Consider the following 21,444-nt stretch of genomic DNA (forward strand, 5'->3'; position numbering starts at 1 on the left):
ACGGGCGTTGGCCTTTGCACCTGTCTGACCCTGACCTTCAAGCTTCTGAGTAGGGGACCAATTACCGACGACGCTGAATTATTCGTTTGTCATGTTAACATGTACAAGCATTGTTAAAGTGCACCTGTCACTGCTTAAACCGTGGACGGTTTTGCGACCCGTCAACGGCGCCTCGCCCAGGCTGGGCCATGCCGGCTCTCTCGCCACACACTCGCACTACACCATATACACTCGTCACAGTGCGCCTCACAGTTGCAAGCTACGATTCAGCCAACTGTTGGCCGTAAGGAACATGCCACCTGCAATTAGTGATTGGGATAAACACATCACCCTAAAGCGGCACTTGCACTAAGCCGGGGTGAACCTGTGAAAACTCGACTGGCTTGATGCAATGAAGCGCCCAGATCAACGTACAGGATGCCACCTCCACGCCCCACATTATCACCCGACCTGCTGCTGCTGCTGCTGGTGCTCCCTGGACAGCGCCGGCGGCCGGCCAAAGCCCATAAGCTTGAGCATCAGAAGAATGCGGAATTGGTTCGCGGCAACCTGCTGCTACAACCACACCTTTTTGCGGTAACCGGCACACTGCACTCTGTAAACGGCACATGGTGCGTACGTGCGTGCCAAAACCGTCCTGCGGTGCGAGGTGTACTCTGCCCTGTACTCTCTGCTGTGGTACCTCTGCCACACTGCATCAGCCTGGCTACAAGGCCCCACTATGCACACTGCTTCGCAACGACCAGTTCTGGATCCATCACAGACAGGTACCTGCAACCATGTACGTGCCCCTGCCGCCGTGCGTGCTCCTAGGGGCTTGTGGGCGTGCAACCCGCCAAAAACACGTGTACACGTACACGCGCAGCACAACGTCGCTGCGCCGCGCTGCCTTGCCCGCTACCGCGGCCGCTTCACACTCTTCCCTCCGCCAAAGCCCGTGGCGCCCCGCTTTCGGCCGCCGGCTGCGCCGCCTCCCGCTGCCCCGTGCTCCTGCTGTGGCTGCTGTGCCACCTGCGGACGGCGGCCGTAGCGCACCTGCTGCCTACTCTGCTGGCCAGCAGCCCCACCTCCTGCTCCGTCCTCAAAGCTGTCGCCGCCTCCGCTCCCGCGCCGCTCCAATGGCTCTTGACCACCCGCCGCCCCACCGCTTCCTGTCCCGTCTCCACCTGCTGCCGCCTGCTCCCGTTGCCGCATCCGCTTGTACTCCGCCCGCGCCTCGGCCAGCTGCTGCTGCAGCTCATCCAGGCGCGGCTGTAGCTGCTGCTGCCGCGCCGCCAGGTCGCCGCGGCGTACCTCCTCCACTCTGCGACCTACGCGCAGCCGCTGCAGCGCGTCGTTGACCTCGGTGGCCATGGCCCGAAGCCGCGCGCTGTCGTTGCGCGCCATAGCAACGCGAATCTGCGTGGCGCAGGTAAGCAGAGAGAACGAGCAGCAGCACGGAGTTGGTCATGCAATAACAGTTGCATGTCCTGGTCATGTGTAAGGAGTGCAGCAGCGGCCATGTTGCCGCGCTGCCAGCCACCACCCGCCTAGCTGCAACGCGTTTGGCTTTAGCGGCACCCCTAAACCTTAGCCGTATCCCCAACGGCATAACCAAACGCCGTAGCTCACATACACACACGCACACACACCTGCTCTGTGCGTAGCCGCATGTCTAGCGCACCGCCCCGCACTCTCAGCTGCTGCTGCGGCCCCGGTGCCAGCTCCAGCGGAGTCACGTGGTCCAGCGGAATGCCGCTGTAGCGGACACTCATGCGCGCACGCAGCCCAAACTGCTCCTCTCTGCGCAGCAGGGCCGTCACACGCCGTTGGCACGAGGGGGATTTTACAACCGCTCCCAGTGGGGGCTGTGCTGGCAACGCAAAGCTGTGGCGCACGGCGCGTACAATTGCGGCTATGCCACCATCAGCACCCGTCCTAGATAGGGCCACGACTCGCCCGAGCAAAAGTGTCTTAGAACGCAGTGCGGGCATCATGGCCCGAGCCCGCACGCACGCACCCGAGGCCGCCCAGGTTCAGGCCGCCGCGGCCGTCCACGGCAATGACTGGGATGTCAATCCGCACTTGTCGCTGATGGCAGCGCCGCTGGAAGGCGTTGACGGAGCCCTCAGTGTCGAACACCAGCGCGTGGTTGAAAATGCGACAGAACATCGTCTGGCGCAGCGACGCCTGTGTTTGTGGCATGGGCCAGCCTCAGCCTGGAGTTTGCAGTCTTCAAGAACATTTGCTTTTGAATTCAAAAGACAACGAGTACAAGCTGACAGAGACACAAATACCGCTGTTCGGAAGGCAGCCCGCCGGTGCGAAGGCTGGGGCTCTACACGGATTCCAGCACCCAGGGAGCGGTCACGTGGGGACTGCTGGAGCGCGATCGACATGAAAGCTTAACGTACCGAGCCCCTGGAGGTAGGCACCCGCAATTCCATAAGGTGCGGCGGCAGGTAGATGAGGTTCACCGCGAACCCTAGGAACCCGTGCTCGTTGGGCCCCTGCACACCCTGCGAATGCCCCGCGAATGCAAGGCGGGCGTCGGGCGTCATGGATTGGCCGACACGTCGCAAAGGAAGGTGGCAGGCCGAGGAAAGGAAGCGCCGCCTCCGGCTAGACATACAGCTTCCCGCCTGCGACACACGCCGGCCGCCATCACGACCATACGGTACTTACGTCGTCGAAGTTGAGCACGTCCTGTACAATGGTAGGAAGTGGAACAAAGTGAGTGGAGGTTGGGCTGGAGTGCGATGTGTATTTGGTGAGACGATGGATTGCGCCTGTCCGCTGTCGAGTCGATCACACAATCCGCCTCAACTCGCCCTGCTCCTGGGCCGTGAGACCTACCCGAAACCTGTTTCGCGTCTCATGCTTGCGCAGTGGCATCTGCAAGGGTGGCCACGCCAAGGACACGAAAGCATTGTCATACTCGCAGATCAGCACCCGGCTGCACACCCAGGCTGCTTGCCCCAGAGTGTTGCACACTGAAACATCCCGGCACCATTTTAGTGTCAATAGGCAAGTAGACGCCCCCATGCTGACCTGCGGGTGGCTCGTGTCGACGCCGTCCGGGTGCAGGTCATAGAATCGCTCCAGCAAAGGGTTCGTCAGGTCCAGGGCCGAGCCCGCGCCCTGCAAATGCATTGTGGTCCATGAAACACAGGCGCGAGCTCCAGTTGAAGCTCATCGTCATCGTAGTAGGTCAGCTAGCCGGTACTTCGGCAGGGCAGGGCCTAGCAGAGCATAGCGGTGCGAAACGGACATGTGGCGTGCACTGGTATATGGGATGGGGCCCGACGCTGCGCACATACCAGCTGCCGCAGCCGCGACTTGACCGTGTCCAGGGCTTCCCCCCCGATCACGAACAGCTTATCCTGCGAGTGATGAATGATGGTGGGGAGCGAGAGGCGGCGTTGCGAGCACGCACTGGATGGGTGCGCGCATGCAGTCCTCATCCCACACAAACCAGGCGCCCTGAATCTCCTCTCTGACCCGCTGCCACGCGCAGCTGCAAGCAGACTGCCGCCTCGTGCCCCCCAGTTTGGGCTGGTATTTACACCCCCCATGGCCTCCCATACTCGCACTCAACGCCTGAACGCCCTAGACCGCCCCTCTCCGCGCATGACCACGCACCAGGCTGCCCCTGCTCAGGTATGCCAGGGCGTCGGCCACGTCAGCGCGCTCCGCCGCCCCAAGCATCACCAATGGACCCAAGGCCCCCCGCACACCCATGGAAGCATCCGCAATGTTGCGAAGCCGCTGGTACTGCCGGGACGCTGCCTCGTCAACTGGCGCATTGGGCGCCTGCCGCGATAGCGCAGGTGTCAAGCACAAGGACTGCTGCTGCGGCTGCTGCTGCTGCGGCTGCGGGTACCGCTGCTGGGGCTGGTACCGCACCAGCAACCCAGGCTCGTAGAGCCCTTCCAGCGCCGCCTCCTCCTCGGCCAGGCGGCGCACGGCCGCAGACACCGCCTGCTCGTGCGCCACAGCCCGCCGCGGGGGCTGCTGTACCGGCTGGCCAGAGCCGGCCCGTGCGGCTGCCGCCGCTGCCGCCGCCGCCACTGCCTCCGCTTCCGCTTCAGCTGCTTCCAGCTCCGCCAACACCTGCTCAGGCGTCGGCAGCTCCGTGCCAAGCACCGCTGCCAGCGCCTTCCACTTGCTCGCCAAAGCCCGCTCTGCTTTCCTGGTTGCGTCCTCATCATTCCGCAGGTTCTGGTTGCACGCAGCCAGCGTTGCTCTATCGGATGAGATCTGCAAACATCGCAAAGACCCAAGTCAGCAGGATGCAAGGAGCCGATACCAAGCAATGACGGCGCTGGCCGGCCTATAGCAAGTGCCCGAGAGCGTGCGAATGCGAATCGCCTTCAAGTGGCCCCCCTAGTGTCCCGCAAGGGGCATGTCGCTCGCGCTCGCTACTTGGTCGCGGGAGCATGCCAACGCAATTCTATCATCTAATGAAAGCCGACCGCACCAAGCCTGCGCGCCCTCACCTCCGCCTCCAGGCGCACGACGTCTTCGTGCAGCTTCTGGCTGTTCGCCACGCTGCACACGTACAGCGTGCGCACCAGCGCGCACAGCTCGCCGGGCCGCTCGGGGTCCTGCAGGCCAGCAGGGCAGACAGGCAGGCAGGTAGAGTGGGGCCATGACAAGAGCGCGGGGTCATGACATGGGAGCGGGTAGGCAAAAGCTCAATGATCAAAGTTTGAAATGTGGGTCCGTAGCCTTGCAGCTTGCCAACCGTCTCATCCGGCTGCGAGCCCTGCCTCCGGTAGCCTGTACGGCTTCCGCACGCGTTTCCAGCGCAGCCACAGCCCACCTGCTCCTCCGACAGCTGCAAGATGAGGTCGTAGTCCCACCCCATCCGCAGCGGCCGGCCCGCCAGCGACACCGGCGGCAGCGTGAAGGTGCCGTCCTGCTCAGACACGTCGCACGAGGCCACGTGAATCATGGGAACCTCCGCCGGGGCGGCGTCGCCTGCCGCGGCGTCGGCCGGTCGCTCGTAGGCGACGAGGTGCATCCGTCGCGGCAGCGGCGCGGGTGCCCCCGGTGGCATGCACGGCGCGGACAAGGTGGGGTTGCCCCACCTGCGACATGTTGCGTGGCAGGTGAGGCGCGGAAAGGCATCAGCACAACATGATTGTGGCTGGAGAGTTCGGACGGCTCTGCTCGCCAATCCCGACCCATATGCCGCCCCATACCCGCACTACGTCGCCACACTGGCGCACCTGTCCACCAGGCATCCCGAAAGCACGGGTAGCACGGGCGCGCCCTGCTGCAGCTCCGTCAACGGCACCAGTTGGCACCGCTGCCGCCCCGGCGCCGACCCCAGGGCCTCCGCGCTCTCCACGCTGAGCCGGATGGCGGCCGGGGGCGCCGCCGCCAGCTGTAGCTGCAGCACCGTCACCGGCTGCAGCTGTCGCGTTGGCGACACCACCCGCTCATCTGCAACACCAATGCGCACAACCAGTTGAGCAATGCCCATGCCAGTATCGACCAGGCAACACTGACCAGGCAGCGTGCCGCGCCGATTGCCACAATGCCAACTCACTCACCTGCGTACACGGCCACCAGACGCCAGCAGCCGGCGCGTGTGGGTAGCGCCACACCGCCCCGCCGTGCCGCAAAAACGCCGGACTTGTGCGGCAGCAGCTCCACAACTGGCGCGCCGTCAGGCGTCTCCCACTGCTGCTCGTCGCCGTCCGCCTACGTGCGGATACAACGCGGGAAACTGTGAGACGGCGCTCGCTAATACCGTGCTTACTTCTCCCCCCTGTGCTGAGACCCCGCGGACTATGGCCATACTTGAAATAAGCGCTCAGACCAGTGCCAAACTCCACAGCACCCTGCTTGGCCACCAAACACGCACACGCACCTGCCGCTCCCAGTGCAGCTGCAGCGGGTTCAGCTCCGCCGCCTCAAACTTTACGCCATCCGCGGACAGCACCTGCAGCCTGAAGCCGGGCAGCTTGGGCCAGCCACCACCGCCTTCGGCCCCAGGCGCCTCCTCTTCCTCGTCCTCCTCCGCCGCCACGTCATCGGCGTGGATGTGTGGGGCGTCGGGGTCAGCGACCTGCGGCGGCGGGTCATCGTTGCGCAGCGCCAACTGCAGCTCCGGCGCGCCGCCTTCGTTCTGACCACCGACCGACAGCAGCCGCAGCGGCTCCACTGGGTACCTACAACAGCCAAGAGCACGCCAGGCGTCAAGCCAGGCATCAAGCCATGGAAGAAGAGAACCATCTTTTGCGACTCCCGCCAACGAACGCGTCATGCTCACCTGCCCGGCCGCACGTGCAGATACACGCACAGCGGCTGCGCGTGCTTGAAGTTGTCACTCGTGGGACGCAACACCAGCAGACGGCCAACCGTGGCCGGGCCGTGGCCGTCGACGTCGTCGCCGTCTCCTGCTGCTGCGCCCGGTGCCGCGGGTGCGCTGAGCCACATGGGGCCCGACCCCACTGGCAGATGCAGCGTGAGCACGCCGCCGCGCACGTTCAGGGCTGCTTCCTGCAGCTGTCCCGCGTGCACGTGTTGGAGCGTGAAGCTGCCATCCTCCGCCACCAAAAAGCCCTGGGCGTCCTGTGGACCGGGTCCAGGCATTGGGAGGCGCGGCAGCGTGAGCGTGGTTAGGCAGGGCGCATGCGGGTAGGTGGGCTGTGGGGTGACACGTGAACCCAGCAGCCGATTAATGAGCACCCCACGCATAAACCCCAGCATGCAAGCGCCACGCCACACCTGCAGCTGGACGGAGAGCACCAGGCTGGTCTGCTCCGCCACCTCCACCTGCACGCGCCGGGGACATGTGGCAGCATGGCATCATGTGACACTCGGGCCGTTGGCCACGGCCGCATGAGCACATGACCATGATCCCCACGTGGGCGAAGGGCCCACAGACCGAGAGCGGGAGCAGGGCAGGGCGGAACCTGCCGCTCACCCGAAAGATGCGGTCGCACTCGGGCGCAGGCAGCAGCAGCAAGTCGGTCTGGGAGCGACCGGTGGGGTGGGCCTGCAGCGCCTCCGGCTGCGGCGGGGCCACACACGCAGGGCCAGTACAGACAAGGTCAAGTAGGTAGTTGCAGGCCTCACAGCAGCTCCGACATGGCAATAATCCTGAAATGGATACGGTACCGCCTCCTTCCTCCCCACACAGATGCGCAGAACAGCATGCGGGCTCGCACCTGCATGCCGGCCGGCGCCGTCAAGCTGAGGCGGTAGCCGTCGGGTGCCAGCTTGCCGTGGAGGATGTCCAGCTCGAGCACGAGGACCATAGGCTTGATGGCACCGGCGGCCGCCGGCAGAGCAGCAGCCGCGGCAGGCGCGGGCTCCGAATGCAGCTGCCAGTCTCCTTCCATAGCGCCCGCAGTGCCGGCTGAGCCGCCGGAGCCAGCCGCCGCCGCACCCACCGGGTCGTACGTCAGGCGAAGCCCGTGGGCGCCCTGCACTTGGGGAAGTTGCACCTGCGCGACGCAAGGCAACATACAAGGAGCACGGCGCGGCTCAAATACTGATCACGCATGATGTAAAGCCAATGCGCCAGCGTGCGCCGGCAACGTAGGTACTTGCGATGTGGAAGGTCGCAGCAGATGCCCAGACGCACCTGCGCGATGAAGTAGGGAAGCGCCGGCAGCGGCTTTGGCTGCTGCCGCTGCGGTGCCTGCGGCTTTGAGCGGCTAGCAGAGGCGCTGCGGCTGCTTCGCCGCGGCGCGCTCCCTGCCTCCGGGCGCTGCTCCTGTTCCTGCTCCTGTTCCTGCTGCTCCTCGTCCGCTGCCACATCTGGCGGCTCCTGCACCTGCTCCTCCTGCCCTTCCAGCGCACCGGCCCAGACCCACTGCACATGACAGGGAATGGCCGCTGCCGCCGGCGACCCGTCGGCAACGGCATTGGCGGCGGCGGCCCGGGCTGTGTGCGGCACGAGCTCCGCCCGACTGTGTGCCTCCAGGTGTGCTGCGACCTCCGGGCTGACACGCAGCGGCATGCCGTGCTGGTCCACCACCACCAGAGGAATCTGCAGCGCGTCGTCTGCGCCGGTAAAAGCAGTTGTGTGGCGGCAAACGTTCTCATGTCAAAAGGGTAGGCTAGTGGATAGGGCAAGGCTGCGCACGGGCGAGGCTGCGGCAGATGCAGATGCAAGCCGTGACTCCCACCCCACAAGGGCCGCAGAGGACGACTACCGATGGCCGCGCTCACCCGTGCGCACGGCGATGCGCTGCCGCTTCGCCAGCCGGATGCCGCAGGACAGCAACACTGATGCGTCGTGCGCCTGCTGCTGCTGGCTGCCGCCCTGCCGCTGTCGCGCCGCGGTGCTGGCGCTGCTGCACACGAGCTCCAACAGTTGGGGTTGCTGCCGCTCCTCTCCCGCCGCTGCTGACGCGCCGGCAGCAGTTGCTGGTGCTGATCCTGACGGTCCAGCCGCAGAGCCAGCCGCTGCTGAGGCAGCGGCTGCGGCTGCGGCAGCGGCAGTGCGTCGCTCGGCTGCCGGCAAGCGTAAGATGCCTTCGACTGCCGCAGGCATGGATGTGGGGGACAACGCGGCCGCGCCGGCTGCTGCTGCTTGCGTTGGCGGCAGCACCAGCAGCTCAGCGCGCTGGCCGGTGAAGATGGGGCAATCAATGGGCGCTAACCGCAGCTCGCGTGCATGCGGCTCCTGTGCGCGTGTTTCATGCATGTGCAGGTCTGATTAGGTCATTCATTCAGTGGTCTGGGAACGTAGACGGGCACGTTGTAAGGCCCCAGTACATGCTCAGGCAAAGAAATCCCTCCCCGAGAAGCACGAACCTGTCGGACATAGAATGTGCCGTAGCGGTACGCCTTGCTGCAAGCCGCAGCAGCAGCCGCCTGCGAGTTGTTGCGCACGCCGGCTCCACGCAGCGCCGCAGTCGCGGACTCCGCGTCGCATACGTGCACAGCAGCTGTCTGTCTGGGGCCCGCGAAGTCGGCCGGCGTAAAGATCAGGTCCGGGAGGTCCACTCGGCCGCCCTTCACCGCGAGGGATGAGGCACCGCCGCTGAAGGCGTCGCGGCCGCCGATGAACACCTGTTGAGGAATGCGTCGAGCGGGGCCGCCGCCGGCAGGCCGGAGGAGTCAGGTGGGCGCGGAGTGGCAGCAGCTTGCCTTAACCCGGGTAAGCGGGCATTCAGCACCTTACCACCCACTTATAAACCCCGCCCCGCCCCAGCATATCCCGTATTGCCCCGCCCCCCGTGCTATTACCTGTACATATCCATGTGCCTGTGCGCCCCAGCCCGAGTAGGTGCAGACCCCGCTGCATGCCCTGTCCTGTGCTCTGCTTTTCCTCACCCGCACGCTGGCTGCTAGAAGCTCGTTGACGACGTCGTCCTCGGCGTCCGACAACGACAGCCGCAGCCCACCCAGCGTCAGCTGACCCGGTCGGAGCAGGAACACCTGCTCGTACGTCACACCCCCGCCCGCCACACGCGCGGCGGCGGTGCCACTGCCGCCTGCGCCGGCGGCGGTCGCTGCCGCTGCCACGGCGGCGGCCGAGGGCGGCGGCGGCGCCGTCAGCACGGTGTTGACCAACGCCACCACCTCGCTGCGGCTGAACAGCGGGGACCCGTTGGGCCGCAGCCACACCTCTTGGGGTCCGTCGCACGTGTACCGCACGCGACTCTGCAGCGGGGGAACAGACACGGCAACATGAGTGACAGAGCAGGCGCTGTACGTGTGTGTCAACACTGTCAAGCCGCCACCGTCGAGCCCGGCACTTCCAGACTCCCGCACAACAGCACAAGCTTAAACCCACTCGCGCCACGGCGCGACCCTAAGCTGCTATGCAAGAGCGTTAGGACAACGCCCCACCTCAAATGCCTTTTCCAGCATGGAGTGCTCCTCGGCATCACCCGGCGCAGGCAGCAGCAGCTGCTCCCAGCTCAGCCGCAGCGGCGGCCGCAGCCGCAGCGCCTCCTGCACCTCCGCACGAGCCGTGACGGTGCCATCCAGCGTGTACTCCCGCACATGCGCGTTGGCGCGCTGCCGCTGGCTGCTGCGGTTCGGGTTCTCGTCCGGTCTGTTGCCGCGCGTAGACGCGGCGCCCTTCCGTGCAGCCTTGCGCGCCGGGCTGACGCCGGAGCCGGGCGTAGGTGTGGTCTTTCGCTTGCCACCGACTGCCGCCGGAGCCTCTCCCTCATTCGCGGCCGAACCTGCCTCGCCCGCTGCACCTGCCTCTGCCTCCGCGGCTGCGCCTGCTGCCTCCTCCACCTCCTCCTCGTCTTCGGCTTCCTCCTCTTCCGCCTCCTCGACGCCAAGCACGACCTGTAAGCATCACACAGTGCCTTGCTAACCGCATCCCGCAATGCGCTGCGGGCGTCAACAATGTGCAGACTTTGCGCGCGTGTGCACCTCACCTCCGGAATGTGCATGTACACGGAGAAGCTCCGCACGCCACCCGGCACCTTCCTGCGCCTCAGCCGCTCCAAGGACGTTAAGCCGCCCGCCTGCCGCATCGCCGCGTCAGCCGCCTCCGCAGCAGCCCGAGCGGTCTCCGCCAGAGCTGCTGAGCTTTGGCCGGGTGGAAGCGGCGGCGCGTTACTATCGAGCAGCGTGACGGTGAGGCGGCCGACGTCTCCCGGCAAGCCCATAGCGCGGAAGTCGTGGCTATGCAATTCCAGCAGATTGCCGCTGGTGTCGAAGTCGTACTCTGCGAAGCGGCGACACATGCCGTAATGCAGCAGGAGCGGCAGCAGCACGGAGAGCCGGCCGAAGGACATGCAGCACAGCAACTGAGAGCTGAGCAAGTGGGAACGGCCCAAGGCGACAGCAGGGCCTACATTACACTCACCTGCCACCTCTGTGAACTCGCTTTTGACGCCACGCGAGGTGCCGCTGACCGCGGCCGCTCCTGGCTTACGCACCAGAATCTGCGCGGCGTGTGCGTGATGTAGGTAACGTAAGATGGCTGTGGAAGGCCCAGCACAGGGTAGCCTTGGCCCCAGCTTTGCACCAACAGGGCAAGCGGAATTCGCGCGCTCATGCCTACCGGTGAGGGCCCCTCGGCGCCGCCCGGTCCTACACGGCAGCACGCCAGCTGAACACGAGGCAGGGCCGCACGCTGGCCCGCTGCCTGCAGAAAGAAGGGGTTCCCGCACTCGTCCAGCAGCCTGAGCGCGACGCTCTTGGTTGGCGGGTGCGTGCCCTTGGACAGCTGCGGAGCAGCGGCAACAGCAGCGGCGAAAGCAGAGGCATGGGCCACGCGTCCATTAAATTATATGTCTGTCGGGCCACGGTGGTCGCAGGGCTGAAGCCCTCACGCCATGCACGCACTACAAGAGCAAAGCTTGGCACGAATAATAGGTGTGGAAAATAACTAGGCGCTATACAGACCTTGATGGCGTTTTCCAGCGTGTCGTACGCGAGTAGCTCCGGGTCCTCGGGAGTCAGCCCAGACGGCTGCCCGCTGACCAGCTTCAACTCGGTGGTGATCACGTTGTCCGGCAGGCGCACCAGGATGGATGTCGCCCCCAGCGTGCCCGGCGCAGACGGCGCGGCGGCCCCCACCCCGGCCGCACCGCGAGGCTGCTTTGTACTGGTGGCTGGTGCACGGATGGTAAGGGACACGTTGATCCGGGCCCTGACTTCAGGCACGGTCTTACCCTGCATCAATAACACAAAAGTACATTATGATCAAGCGCGAACGCTCATCGTCCGCGAGTTATTGAGAGTTCTTCAGAGTGACTTTGCTTCCCGCCCGCCGGCTTGGGCCACTTTTGCGAATGGGGCGCCCTCCGCCCTCCGCCCCGACGAAGCGAGAGCTGCGTACCTAAACGTGCCTACCCCCAATCATGTCAATGTATTCATCATTGCTCAGTTCACTCCTGCAGGTCGCCCAAATGTCGTCCGAGCCCCCTAACAAGCGCTCCCGCAAGGCGCCAGTCCCGGGCCGGGGCCCGTTCTGCGCAGGGCCAGGGCTCACCACGCGACGCGAGCAAGGCGCGAACGCGGCAGAGCCACCAGAGAGGCTGCCATCCCCACGCACGTGTGTTCTCAACATACCAATGTGCACCCAAGCCCACGCGTGCCCACCTTCTGCACGCGGCCGTCCGGTTCCGTGACGTCCTGCAGCAGCTCGACCGGCCGGAAGTACAGGCCGCTCACGAACATGGCCATGCGGTCATCAGAGAAGCAGATGCCGCTGGCGCCGGACCTCCCTCCTGCGGCTGCAGCCCCAGACGCCCGCGGCTGGCTCGGACCCGCACCCTCCTGGCTCCTGCCGCCGCTAGGGCCGCACAGCCGCAGCGGCAGGTTCAGTGGGTTACCCCCAACCACCATAGCGTTGACCTTGAGCGGATGCGTGCGGTGTGCTGCGCGGCTCGGGCTGCCGGCAGCGCCATCGGCGGGGCTGGCGGGCGCGGCCTCAGCGGCGGCCGGGTCCCAGGGCAGCTGGAGCTTCGCCACTAGGTCAGTGCTGAAGGCCATCTGCACACAGCCGCGTCAGGCAAAGAGCATCACATGAGGGCAGCAAGCCCAGATCCACCGTGTGAATGATGTATAGCGGCGGTCCCTCTGGCCCTCGTCTTCACCCACCTCCTGCACACACACTTTCTCCCTCACGCCCAGCTCGCCCCACCCCACTTCCTCGAGGCCTGCCTCCCAATCGAGTCCCACCTTGCCTCCCTTCCAGTCCTGCAGTTGCACCGCCAGCACCGGTAGAGGCTCGCCCAGCCGCGCCACCTGCGGCACCCGCCGCGTGGCCTCCTTGTACGGACCTATGCTGGGTATGTTCTTGCCCGTCGCCAGCGCCTTGTCCAGCTCGGACGAGGCCAGGAAGCACGCCGTCAGCGCGCCCGGCAGGCCCGCGTTCACCTGCGCGCACACGCGCCAGCAATCAGCGAGCAATGGCGAGATAAGGTGGAGCCAGCAGGGCTCAAGCTCCGAGGTGTACCGTATCACATGTGTGTGGTGGCGCCCCTGCTGATAGGTTGATTACGGTAGCTCGATCGTTCCCTCACCACGAAGCTGTGCTCCAGCGCTGTGAAGTAGTCACCGTACATGTTGGCGCGGTCGCAGGAGCGGTCTAGCAGGAACAGAGCGCTCATGTTGGGGCGAGCGGGCGGCTTGGAGGGGTCCCGGGGGGCCTCGTCGGGGACCGTGGGATCTGCCGCGGGGCCCTCACTGACCAGCACGCGCAGGCGGTAGCGGCCGGGCTCGCGGATGTGCTCTTCAAAGCCAGAGAACGTCCATCTGCACAGCCATGATGGATGTGCGAGGCGGGAACAAAGGCATGTTACGCGAGCGGCCTCGTTCAGATTGAAGGCCGCCTGAACAGGCAACCGGCGTCTGGCACATCGAATGCGTTTCAACCGCCTCAGAAGCCAGCACCCATGCGCCTGAATCTGGAGGAGCGCCCGTACCTGCCCTTGTTGTCCGGCTCGATCTGGTCGAGACAGAACACCTCTTCCCAGGAGGAGGAGGCCGCAGCACCACCCGACGCCACCTCCCGCCTGCGCAGTAGGGCAAACAAGCGTCATGCCGCGCCCACGCAACCGGACCTGCAACACGTCAGCGGCGCAACTGTGAAAAAAATCGCGAACTGCAGAACAAGGAAAGAGGCGTGCGGCAATCGTTGCCGTACAAGGACTCACTCGATCAGCAGCTTCAACTCGGGTTCATACTTGCTTTCGGCCTTGCAGAAGTACGTCAGTTTGGACGCATCCAGCAGCAGGTCCTCGTCTCCACCACCACCACCATCACCACCACCACCACCACCACCACCACCCGTGGCCCCGGCCTTGCCGCCGGCGCCGCCGTCCCCCGCAGCGGCCGCCTTCCCGCTGCCCCGTGGCCGGCCCGGCTTGATCTTCTTAGCCTGCGCGCTCGCGGCGGCGCCTGCGGCCTCGGACGCCGGTGGCGGCTTCGCCAGCGCGACGGTGAGGGAATCGAAGCTGTGGTTGGTCGCCAGCTCTGCCGCAGGCAGCTTTATTTGTGTCCCGTTCTGCAGAGGCCATGCCACAAGAGATGCAAGGCGTTAGCAGCACTTTCTCAGTATCGCAGGCGCTGAGCTATCCCGTGAAAACGGAAAGTGGGTTGGGTAGGGGTAAAGAGCAGCGGCCAGGCGTCGCATACGGTTTTGCATGTGGCCGTACTCACCGGCGTGTCCTGCACGGCCACCACGCGCGACGGCAGCCCGTCTTCCCACCTGGTGGCAAGGTTTTCCTGCGAGAGAGCGGGTCAGCCAGCAGTAGGCAGCTCTATCTAGATCAAGCTGGGAAGGGGCACCATTCCGTGTGACCCACGCGTATGCAAGCGCACAGGCATCCGCAAAACCCTGTACGCACCTGCTCTTTCTGCCTTGCCATGAGCGTGGGCGGCCTGTCGCTCTGCTCCTTCAGGATGGGTTGGATCTCCATGACACAGATGGACAGCGCGGCTGCGGTGCATCGCAGGGTGGCGGTGCAAGCACAATCATGGCATGCGCCGCCGATAGCATGCGTTAGGGCACTGCACATGCTAGCTATCGCGCCTGGCGCCCCCACATCTTCAACCATCGCCGCGTCCCGAAGCATGCGAAGCCCAGCGAAGCCTAGCCTAAATTTCTGGGCACGCACGGGGCTTTGGCGACCAGTACGGCCGCCATGGGCGCGCCACGGTGTACATGTCTCTGGCGTAGTCCGAGCCCTTCAGGTAGAATAATTCCACAATGCGGGCCACCTCCGGCCGCCGCCTGATTCCGCCCCGGCTTCCCCCAGCTCCGCTGCCGGCGGCTGGCACCGCGCCAGCGGCCGCGCCGCCAGCCGCCGCTGGTGCGGCTGAGGCCCAGCGCTGGTGAATCTTGCCGGCGTCACCGACCATAATCTACAACACGCACGACGATTACCCAGTGTGCTCCGCGTGAGAACTTCACAACATGATGACTATAATGCGAACACGATGACCATAATCCGCGGCCCACCATACCGGTAACCCCATGAACCGCTTCTCCGCGCGAGTATTCACACCCTATCAGCAAGGGCGGGCCACGCATCCATAACAACAGGCGGGGCTGCTGTGCCCGCCCCATGCCACGCAGGCACGCACCATCTCGCCGCGCTGCAGGGGCTCCCAGCCCGGGCCGTACATGTACTTCTCACTGAACTCCACGATGCCGCGGTCCTCCACGTCGAAACCCCATGGCTCTTCCATGCCCGGTGCTAAGCTCAGACAGCTCATCTGCACCGGCGGGACCAGCTGCCCGTCTTCGTCCTGTGGGTGGTGTGCGGGACGTACACAGCCAAGGAGGAGTGGGCCGGGAGCCGTGTGGCCTTGTACCTGAGCATGTCCTGGGCATGTGTCTGTTCTTCATCTGGACCTCTCCGGAACAGAAGCACTGGTGCGTGCGAGGATATGAACAGAATGCCTCGGGAACGCCCCGCGCTCGCCCGCGCTCACCAGCTTACGCCAAACTGTAAAGGCCTGCAGCAGCTGCAGCGCGGCCCAGCCCCGCTCCCGGTCCTCGCGCCAGCCGCTCCAGTCTGCCTGCATCGGGGCGTCCCGCCAGCCACCGCCTCCGCCCCCGCCTCCGCTGCGGCCCGTCCAGGGCGTGCGCCCGCCGCCCCCGCGGCCGTTACTGCCGCCTGCAGCGCCGCCGACGGTCGAGGCCGTGGCGAGGCCGTCCGTCGCGAACTGGTACAGCGGGTGTAGCGGCGTGGCGGCGGCACTGGTGCGGCGACTGGCCATGGCGGCCTTGGCGGCTGGGGTCGGCGCTGGTGTGCCACCGCCCACCAGGTCGATCAGGGGCGCTGCGGTGCCTGCGCCGTTCAGCTGCAGCTGCGATGCCTGCTCGGCCGGCCAAATGTAGGTAAAGAGGCGCGGCTGATCTGGCCCGGCGGGCACGTAGGGGTTCGCGGCAGGACCGGCCTCACAGAACATCTGCGAATAAACGCATGCACAGGAAAAGCCCATGTTGGCAAAGCGCGTTGGTTCCAAGGCCCAACAATCCAGAGTGGCCGTCCCAGCCAAAAATAATACAAACTCACCCGGTACGCGCGGCCCTCGAAGTCGCTCTTGTGCTGGTGCGCCAGCGCGTCTGGTGACACGAGCACGAGCGCCACCAGCCGCCCCGTGTCATCGAGCTTGTGCTTGTGCGCCTGGCGTGCGTGCGTGTAGAGCATTCCACGCCATGGTCTTTTGGTCAGTCAAGTATCCAGCAGGCCAAGATCCCAGTGCGCCTCCCTCCCTGTACCTCCCTATAGCTAGCTAGCATAGCGCGCCTCCCACACCAAGCGAACGATGAAGCATAGCATCCCCGTCCGCCACCCCAACCTTGCACAGCACACCTGCACGGCGTGGTTGGTGATGGCCATCTTGACCGCCGCCTTGTGTGTGTCCAGGTATTGGCCGTGCAGCTTGGACTTGACCATGTCCTTGCCGCTCCAGAAAGGGAACACGAACAGCCTGCCGGCAGCGTAAGAGAGCGCACAACAGTGGAGGCGGCCGAGGCATGCAGCATCGATGGCAACCCAGATGCACTGACTCTTCGCCTGACGGTTTGCCTGGCTCCGCGCTAACCTCGCAAGCGAGCTAGGCCAGATTACGCAGATTACCGTATTGCAGATCACAGTACAGCCATGTACGTAGACTCACTCTTGGCTATGGTCCGGCTTGGGCTTGGTGCGCATTCTGCAAGCAATGCACAAGCGCGTGCGCCTCTGAGTTACGAACCTGACGACTGCATATATGGCACTCGACCAATCTGCATCAAGCCAAGCTATACACTTGCGGCTGCTGTGCTCACCCCTGGGCGTACGGGAAGTACAGCCAAATGGTGATGAAGTCGCACGGCGCGTCCTTGAGCCACGTCTTGGTGTCCGTGCCGCTGTCGCCCACCAACACCGTGACCTCGCCAACCGCCTCCAGATCCAGCCCGCCGGTTGCCACTGAGCCCACCACCGAGCCCTGCGGCTGCGCCTGCGGCTGCTGATGGCCGGTTGCGGCCGCAGCGCCGCCACGCGCAACAGTAGCTGGCGCACCCGGTGTTGCGGGAACTGTTGCTGCAGCCTGCGCGTGCGCGTGCGGGGCACGAAAGCCCCGAGCGCTGCCGTGTGGAGTGGCCGAGCTAGACGGCATGTGCCGCTCACCCGGCGCAGGGAAGCCGGGCGGCAGGTACCTGTACATACAAAACACACACGCACGTGTTAGCCAAATCCTACGCGCAAATACAGAAGCATGCATCAGCGCCGGGGCCTGGAGGTGGACCGGGGTCAGCCACAAATCCACAAGCAATTTCAAGCCAGTGCTCAGGAGGCGCACGGAAAGGCAACTCACCTTGAAATCGTCACGCAGGGCTTGAGGAGCTCGTTGGCGCAGCACTGCATTCCAGCGTGCATACGGACGAGAGGCGGACCGGTGAGTATAATGATGAAGTGGCCTGTGGATGAGCCGCACCATGGAACCGCAACCAGTCCCCTACGTACGGCACAGCTGACACTGCAACTACCCCAACCCGCACAGTCCGCCCATTCGTTGACATGCCTTCAGCCGACGCACCCGCTCCTTATACTCGCGCAGCACCGCCTGTAGGTCCGACGCGAACGCCTGCTGCTCGCCCTGACTGCCGCCACCTCCTGCATCGAGTGCTTCCTCCGACGCGTCGCGCGCCAGCGTGGCCTCGAACACCACTCGCGCCGCCCCGGCCCGGGAGTCTGTCACCGTCATGCGGATCTCCAGCCCGCCTGCGGCCCATAGGCAAGAAACGCGCGAAGATGCACAGCTGCGATGTTGGCAACACGGCGGGAAAGTCATGCAGCCGGCGTTTTCCCGCGCCCTGACTACTGCACGCGCACCTTCCGGCCGCTGTTGGCCCGCGGTGAGCTCAGCCGGCAGGCGATTCCACAGATCAGCCGGGAAGCCGTGGATGAAGAATGCGTACACCTGGTGCAGCTGCGTTGTGTTGTAGGCAAAGGGAACGTGTGTGAAAGCGTTGCAGTTGGAAACATCGGCCTTTTGAAGGCAGCAGTCGTGACCCGGAGCGAGGGTGGAGGCCCAAAGCCAGCAGCACGCGGTATCACATCACCCAGCGCGTGACCATTCTCCCACCATGTACTGCCACACACGTGCATTACACACGCTGGACACACCTCCTTCGCCAGCCCGTTCCAGAACTTGACACTCTCCAGCTCCTCTAGCCGCTCAGGCAGCAGCTGCGAGATCGTGATGTTCGTCCACCCGTCCATCTCTGAAGTTGCACGTGAGTACCGTATGCATGCGCACGGAGGGGGTCATGGTATGGAACCGGCATGGAAACGGCATGCCCGGAAGGAACCGGCACAAAACGGACGAAGACGTGCGTCGTGCACCACGCACGTCAGCACGCACAAGACTCGCTCTGCCGGCCTCACCCTCATCGTCAATGTGGAGCTGCGCGCGCTGGTACATCTCGAGCTTCTATATGTGCGTGGTTGCAAGGGGAACCGGCAGTCAAGCAAGTTGTTTTGTCAATCTCCCGCTGGCACTTGAGACCCCATGTCTCAGCAGATGCAGCTGTGTTGGAGCATGCAGCCCACATTCCCGTTCATACAGCGCAGAAGTTGATTGCGGCAATGCGCATGGTCTTACATAGTTGGTTGTGGCCTCCTGCTTGCCATAGTCGTACTGCGAGCAGAGCACAAGGACAGAGGAAAGATGCATGCTTTGTCGTAGCTTCATGTGTAAGCGACAAGCGAAATAATGCATTGAGAATCTCGCAACGCGGTACAAAGACTGCGTGTTATCCTTTCCTAAACAGGTACGCGTGTTCTCCGCCCACCTTGCACAAGTAGGCGTGCTCGGCGCTTGCCTGCACGTGTGGAACCAGGCAGAGACTTCGAATACCGGCGAAAGTGCAACTCAAGGGAAGTCGTGACCGGACGGGAGCAAAGCCTTTGCAGCCGAGCCGATGTCACCAACGCCCCAAGAGTGACCCACCCGAAACGTCTCCACCTCGACATAATTGCCGAAGTAAAAGCATGACGCGCAGCCACGGCCGTATCGGTTGAGCTTGGGATTGATGAAGTAGTGAAGTGGGAGCACACCGGGGTGCTCTTCTGTTAACGAGCACACAGCGTGTCACACGTTACAATCTGATGAGATACATAGGCATCGTGCACGCACACGGCAACCCAGTAGCACCACGCCTAGCCTGTGCACCGGTTCCTACTCGGCATATGCCTCATTGCCACGCACGTGTACATGCCTGGCAAGCCCTGACTTGTAGCGCTCATCCAACATCCAATAGCTCAGCCTCCCACGCACCTCTAGGCAACGGCGGCACGCCGCTGGTGGTCCAGGACATCCGGAAGTAGTTGTGCAGCGTGCTCAGGTCCATGCCGCGGCCGTTGTCCATAAAGGTAATCTGAGGGCCGCCCTTGTCGTCGGGCAACAGGTTGACCTCGATGGTGATTTTTGGGCCTGGGATTGGGCAATGGGCATGTTGCAGTAAACATGGTTGGGGCATCAACTGCAGCGCGTGGAGGCGGTATACAAATACATGGGACGCTAGTTAAACGTGGAAAGGAGTGCGCATATAGGCTTCGTGCCCGCGCCTGAGCTAGGCGCCGAGCCTCAGCATAGCCCGCGCGCGCGCCTGAGGCACCAGACGCATTAACACTGTCCAGGGTGCACTAATCCAGCTGTTCCACGCCTACTTTTCCGGTGGAGCGTTGCATCAATGCTATTGTCAATGAGCTCCATGACCATGATGTCGGGCTCAAAGAACAACACCTGCACGCGGTGAGCGGCGGGGTTGTCAAGGCGATGACTGCGTGACCGGCGGGCCACAACGGGCCTGGCGCAGCACGCGCCAGGCCGGCCGCAGCATGGCACCGGTCCCTGGCAAGCTATCGACTCTTGATATTCTATTGTTTTTACATCTGCTTATCCTTTCTGATCCTCGTGCCAAGGGGAAACCACAAGGAAATGGGCGCGAAAGCATCGCCAAGGCTGCTCGGCCAACATTACCTCTTGGCGAATGCTTCTTGCCAATGGAACCGCATTGAAGTCCCCATGGATGCGAACCAGCCCCTCGCTGGCTTCGCTTTGGGCCTGCAACGCCATTGTTGCCTTGCACAAGCGGCCCTCTCGTTTTCCTTCACATATAGAAGCTAACTGTCTTTGCTGTTGGCTGCATGCTAGGTATGTCAATCAAGCTTTGGGAATGCGGGACTGTGTGTGTACCTGTCGTCAAGTTCGTCTGAAGCAAAGCAGCTGGACGCATGAGTCCGCTCAAATTTTCAAGCCCACGTTTGGTCGAGGATTCAACTCATGATTGCCGATAAATGCATGCCCGGCGTGCGGGTTTCGCAGCAGCTCCCCTCGCCCCCAGCACCTGCCCCGCTTTCAGCAAGAGGACCTGCCAAACGTAATGTCCAGTATCATTCCACAAGGTCGGCGTAGAATACAAATGGCTAACACAGAGTCGGCTATGTGCGCAGCCCGGATGTGTGCCGAAGGCGGCAGTCTGCAGACGTACACCGCAGGATGTGCGATGGGACAGTGGCAAGGCAGGTTGGCAAAGTCCCTTAGGGCGCAGCTAATTCCCATACCCAACAAATGGCAAACAGTTGGCAGAGGCAGGGCAAGAGTGCGCGGCTGGGCTAACGCCGGAGTTACTGTACCGACGAGTTGCTGGCTGGCTGGAAGTTTGCTGACGCGCATTCCTCACGCTCCGGGCGCCCGGCCACACGTACACCGCAGGATGTCGTGCATTTCTCGCACTCTGGTGGCTTCGGCATGGTCGCTGAACTGCTCGCTTGCCACTACCGCAACATCCTGTCTCCCCTTCTTCCTTTGAATTCTAGCAAGGGCGTCGCGTTTGCCCTGGCCCTTGCAGGCTCACCAGCAACTCACTTTCAAGCAACGGCACTCCTGCTTTCAAGGCGGGGGCGCCCACTGGCCCATGAGGATGCCCAGGTGAGGACCCGCGTGTGGGCACATCATCACATCGACCCCCCAGACGCAGGTTTTCACCTGGGCACCCCCTTGGAGGGGTCATTTGATTTGCATTGTAGATTTGGGATGCCAGGGGCAACAGCCTGTTGTCCGCTGGTCCTGTAGCGGTCCTGTCCCTGCACTGCCCCCTCCATACATGAACTTAGTAACTCCGGCCAGGAGGTTCGGTTCAGGCCCCCGGCTCAGACGCGCTCCGTCCTGTCCCTCATCTCAGCATCTCTGCCACGGTGCCACCCTTTGTCCTGCAGCGAGCTGATGTCTGCCGAGGCCAACTAAGCCAGCCACCACCCAGGTCACTGCCAACGAGTCCCCTTTGCCCGCCACCGTCGTCGCTGGCTCTGGTGCTGAAGCCGAGGAGGCGGCGCGCAGCGCCGCTGGCATAGCCAACGCCGCCACTCCCACCAGCAGCGGCGGAAGCGGAAGCAGTAGCGCCCAGCCGCACAGCAAGGGCGGTGTTAGCAGCGGGGGCCCCTCTAGTCGGGGCGGCGGCGGCGGTGGTGGTGGTGGTGGTGGTGGTGGTGGTGGTGGTGCGTGGTTACGGTGGTG

General features: G+C 64.0%; 1 protein-coding gene across 1 annotated transcript; it reads right to left on the minus strand.

Moving 5' to 3' along the window:
- On the minus strand, positions 1–20,396 carry CHLRE_17g736750v5 (uncharacterized protein). The gene is made up of 52 exons (XM_043072561.1): positions 19,909–20,396; positions 19,596–19,671; positions 19,204–19,359; positions 18,877–18,995; positions 18,719–18,748; positions 18,529–18,564; positions 18,312–18,357; positions 18,051–18,148; positions 17,757–17,853; positions 17,461–17,645; positions 17,239–17,282; positions 16,709–17,080; positions 16,558–16,593; positions 16,251–16,368; positions 15,951–16,061; positions 15,364–15,843; positions 15,013–15,177; positions 14,544–14,790; positions 14,274–14,365; positions 14,086–14,151; positions 13,581–13,930; positions 13,350–13,439; positions 12,948–13,179; positions 12,604–12,801; positions 12,022–12,414; positions 11,323–11,592; positions 10,979–11,143; positions 10,781–10,859; positions 10,347–10,639; positions 9,802–10,254; positions 9,283–9,612; positions 8,761–9,018; positions 8,173–8,629; positions 7,583–8,004; positions 7,164–7,442; positions 6,920–7,006; positions 6,721–6,768; positions 6,263–6,564; positions 5,861–6,161; positions 5,541–5,691; positions 5,214–5,430; positions 4,805–5,072; positions 4,479–4,586; positions 3,622–4,239; positions 3,300–3,362; positions 3,031–3,120; positions 2,836–2,874; positions 2,665–2,685; positions 2,394–2,498; positions 2,000–2,169; positions 1,632–1,782; positions 1–1,398 (listed from the first exon to the last, which is right to left on the minus strand). Exons 1-52 carry the CDS (start codon positions 20,002–20,004, stop codon positions 898–900), a joined length of 10,179 nt encoding a protein of 3,392 aa, XP_042915020.1. The 5' UTR covers positions 20,005–20,396; the 3' UTR covers positions 1–897.
- Between the last annotated feature and the right edge of the window lie 1,048 nt (positions 20,397–21,444).

Source organism: Chlamydomonas reinhardtii, chromosome 17 (genome assembly GCF_000002595.2).
Source record: "Chlamydomonas reinhardtii strain CC-503 cw92 mt+ chromosome 17, whole genome shotgun sequence".
Classification (NCBI taxonomy): Eukaryota; Viridiplantae; Chlorophyta; class Chlorophyceae; order Chlamydomonadales; family Chlamydomonadaceae; genus Chlamydomonas; species Chlamydomonas reinhardtii.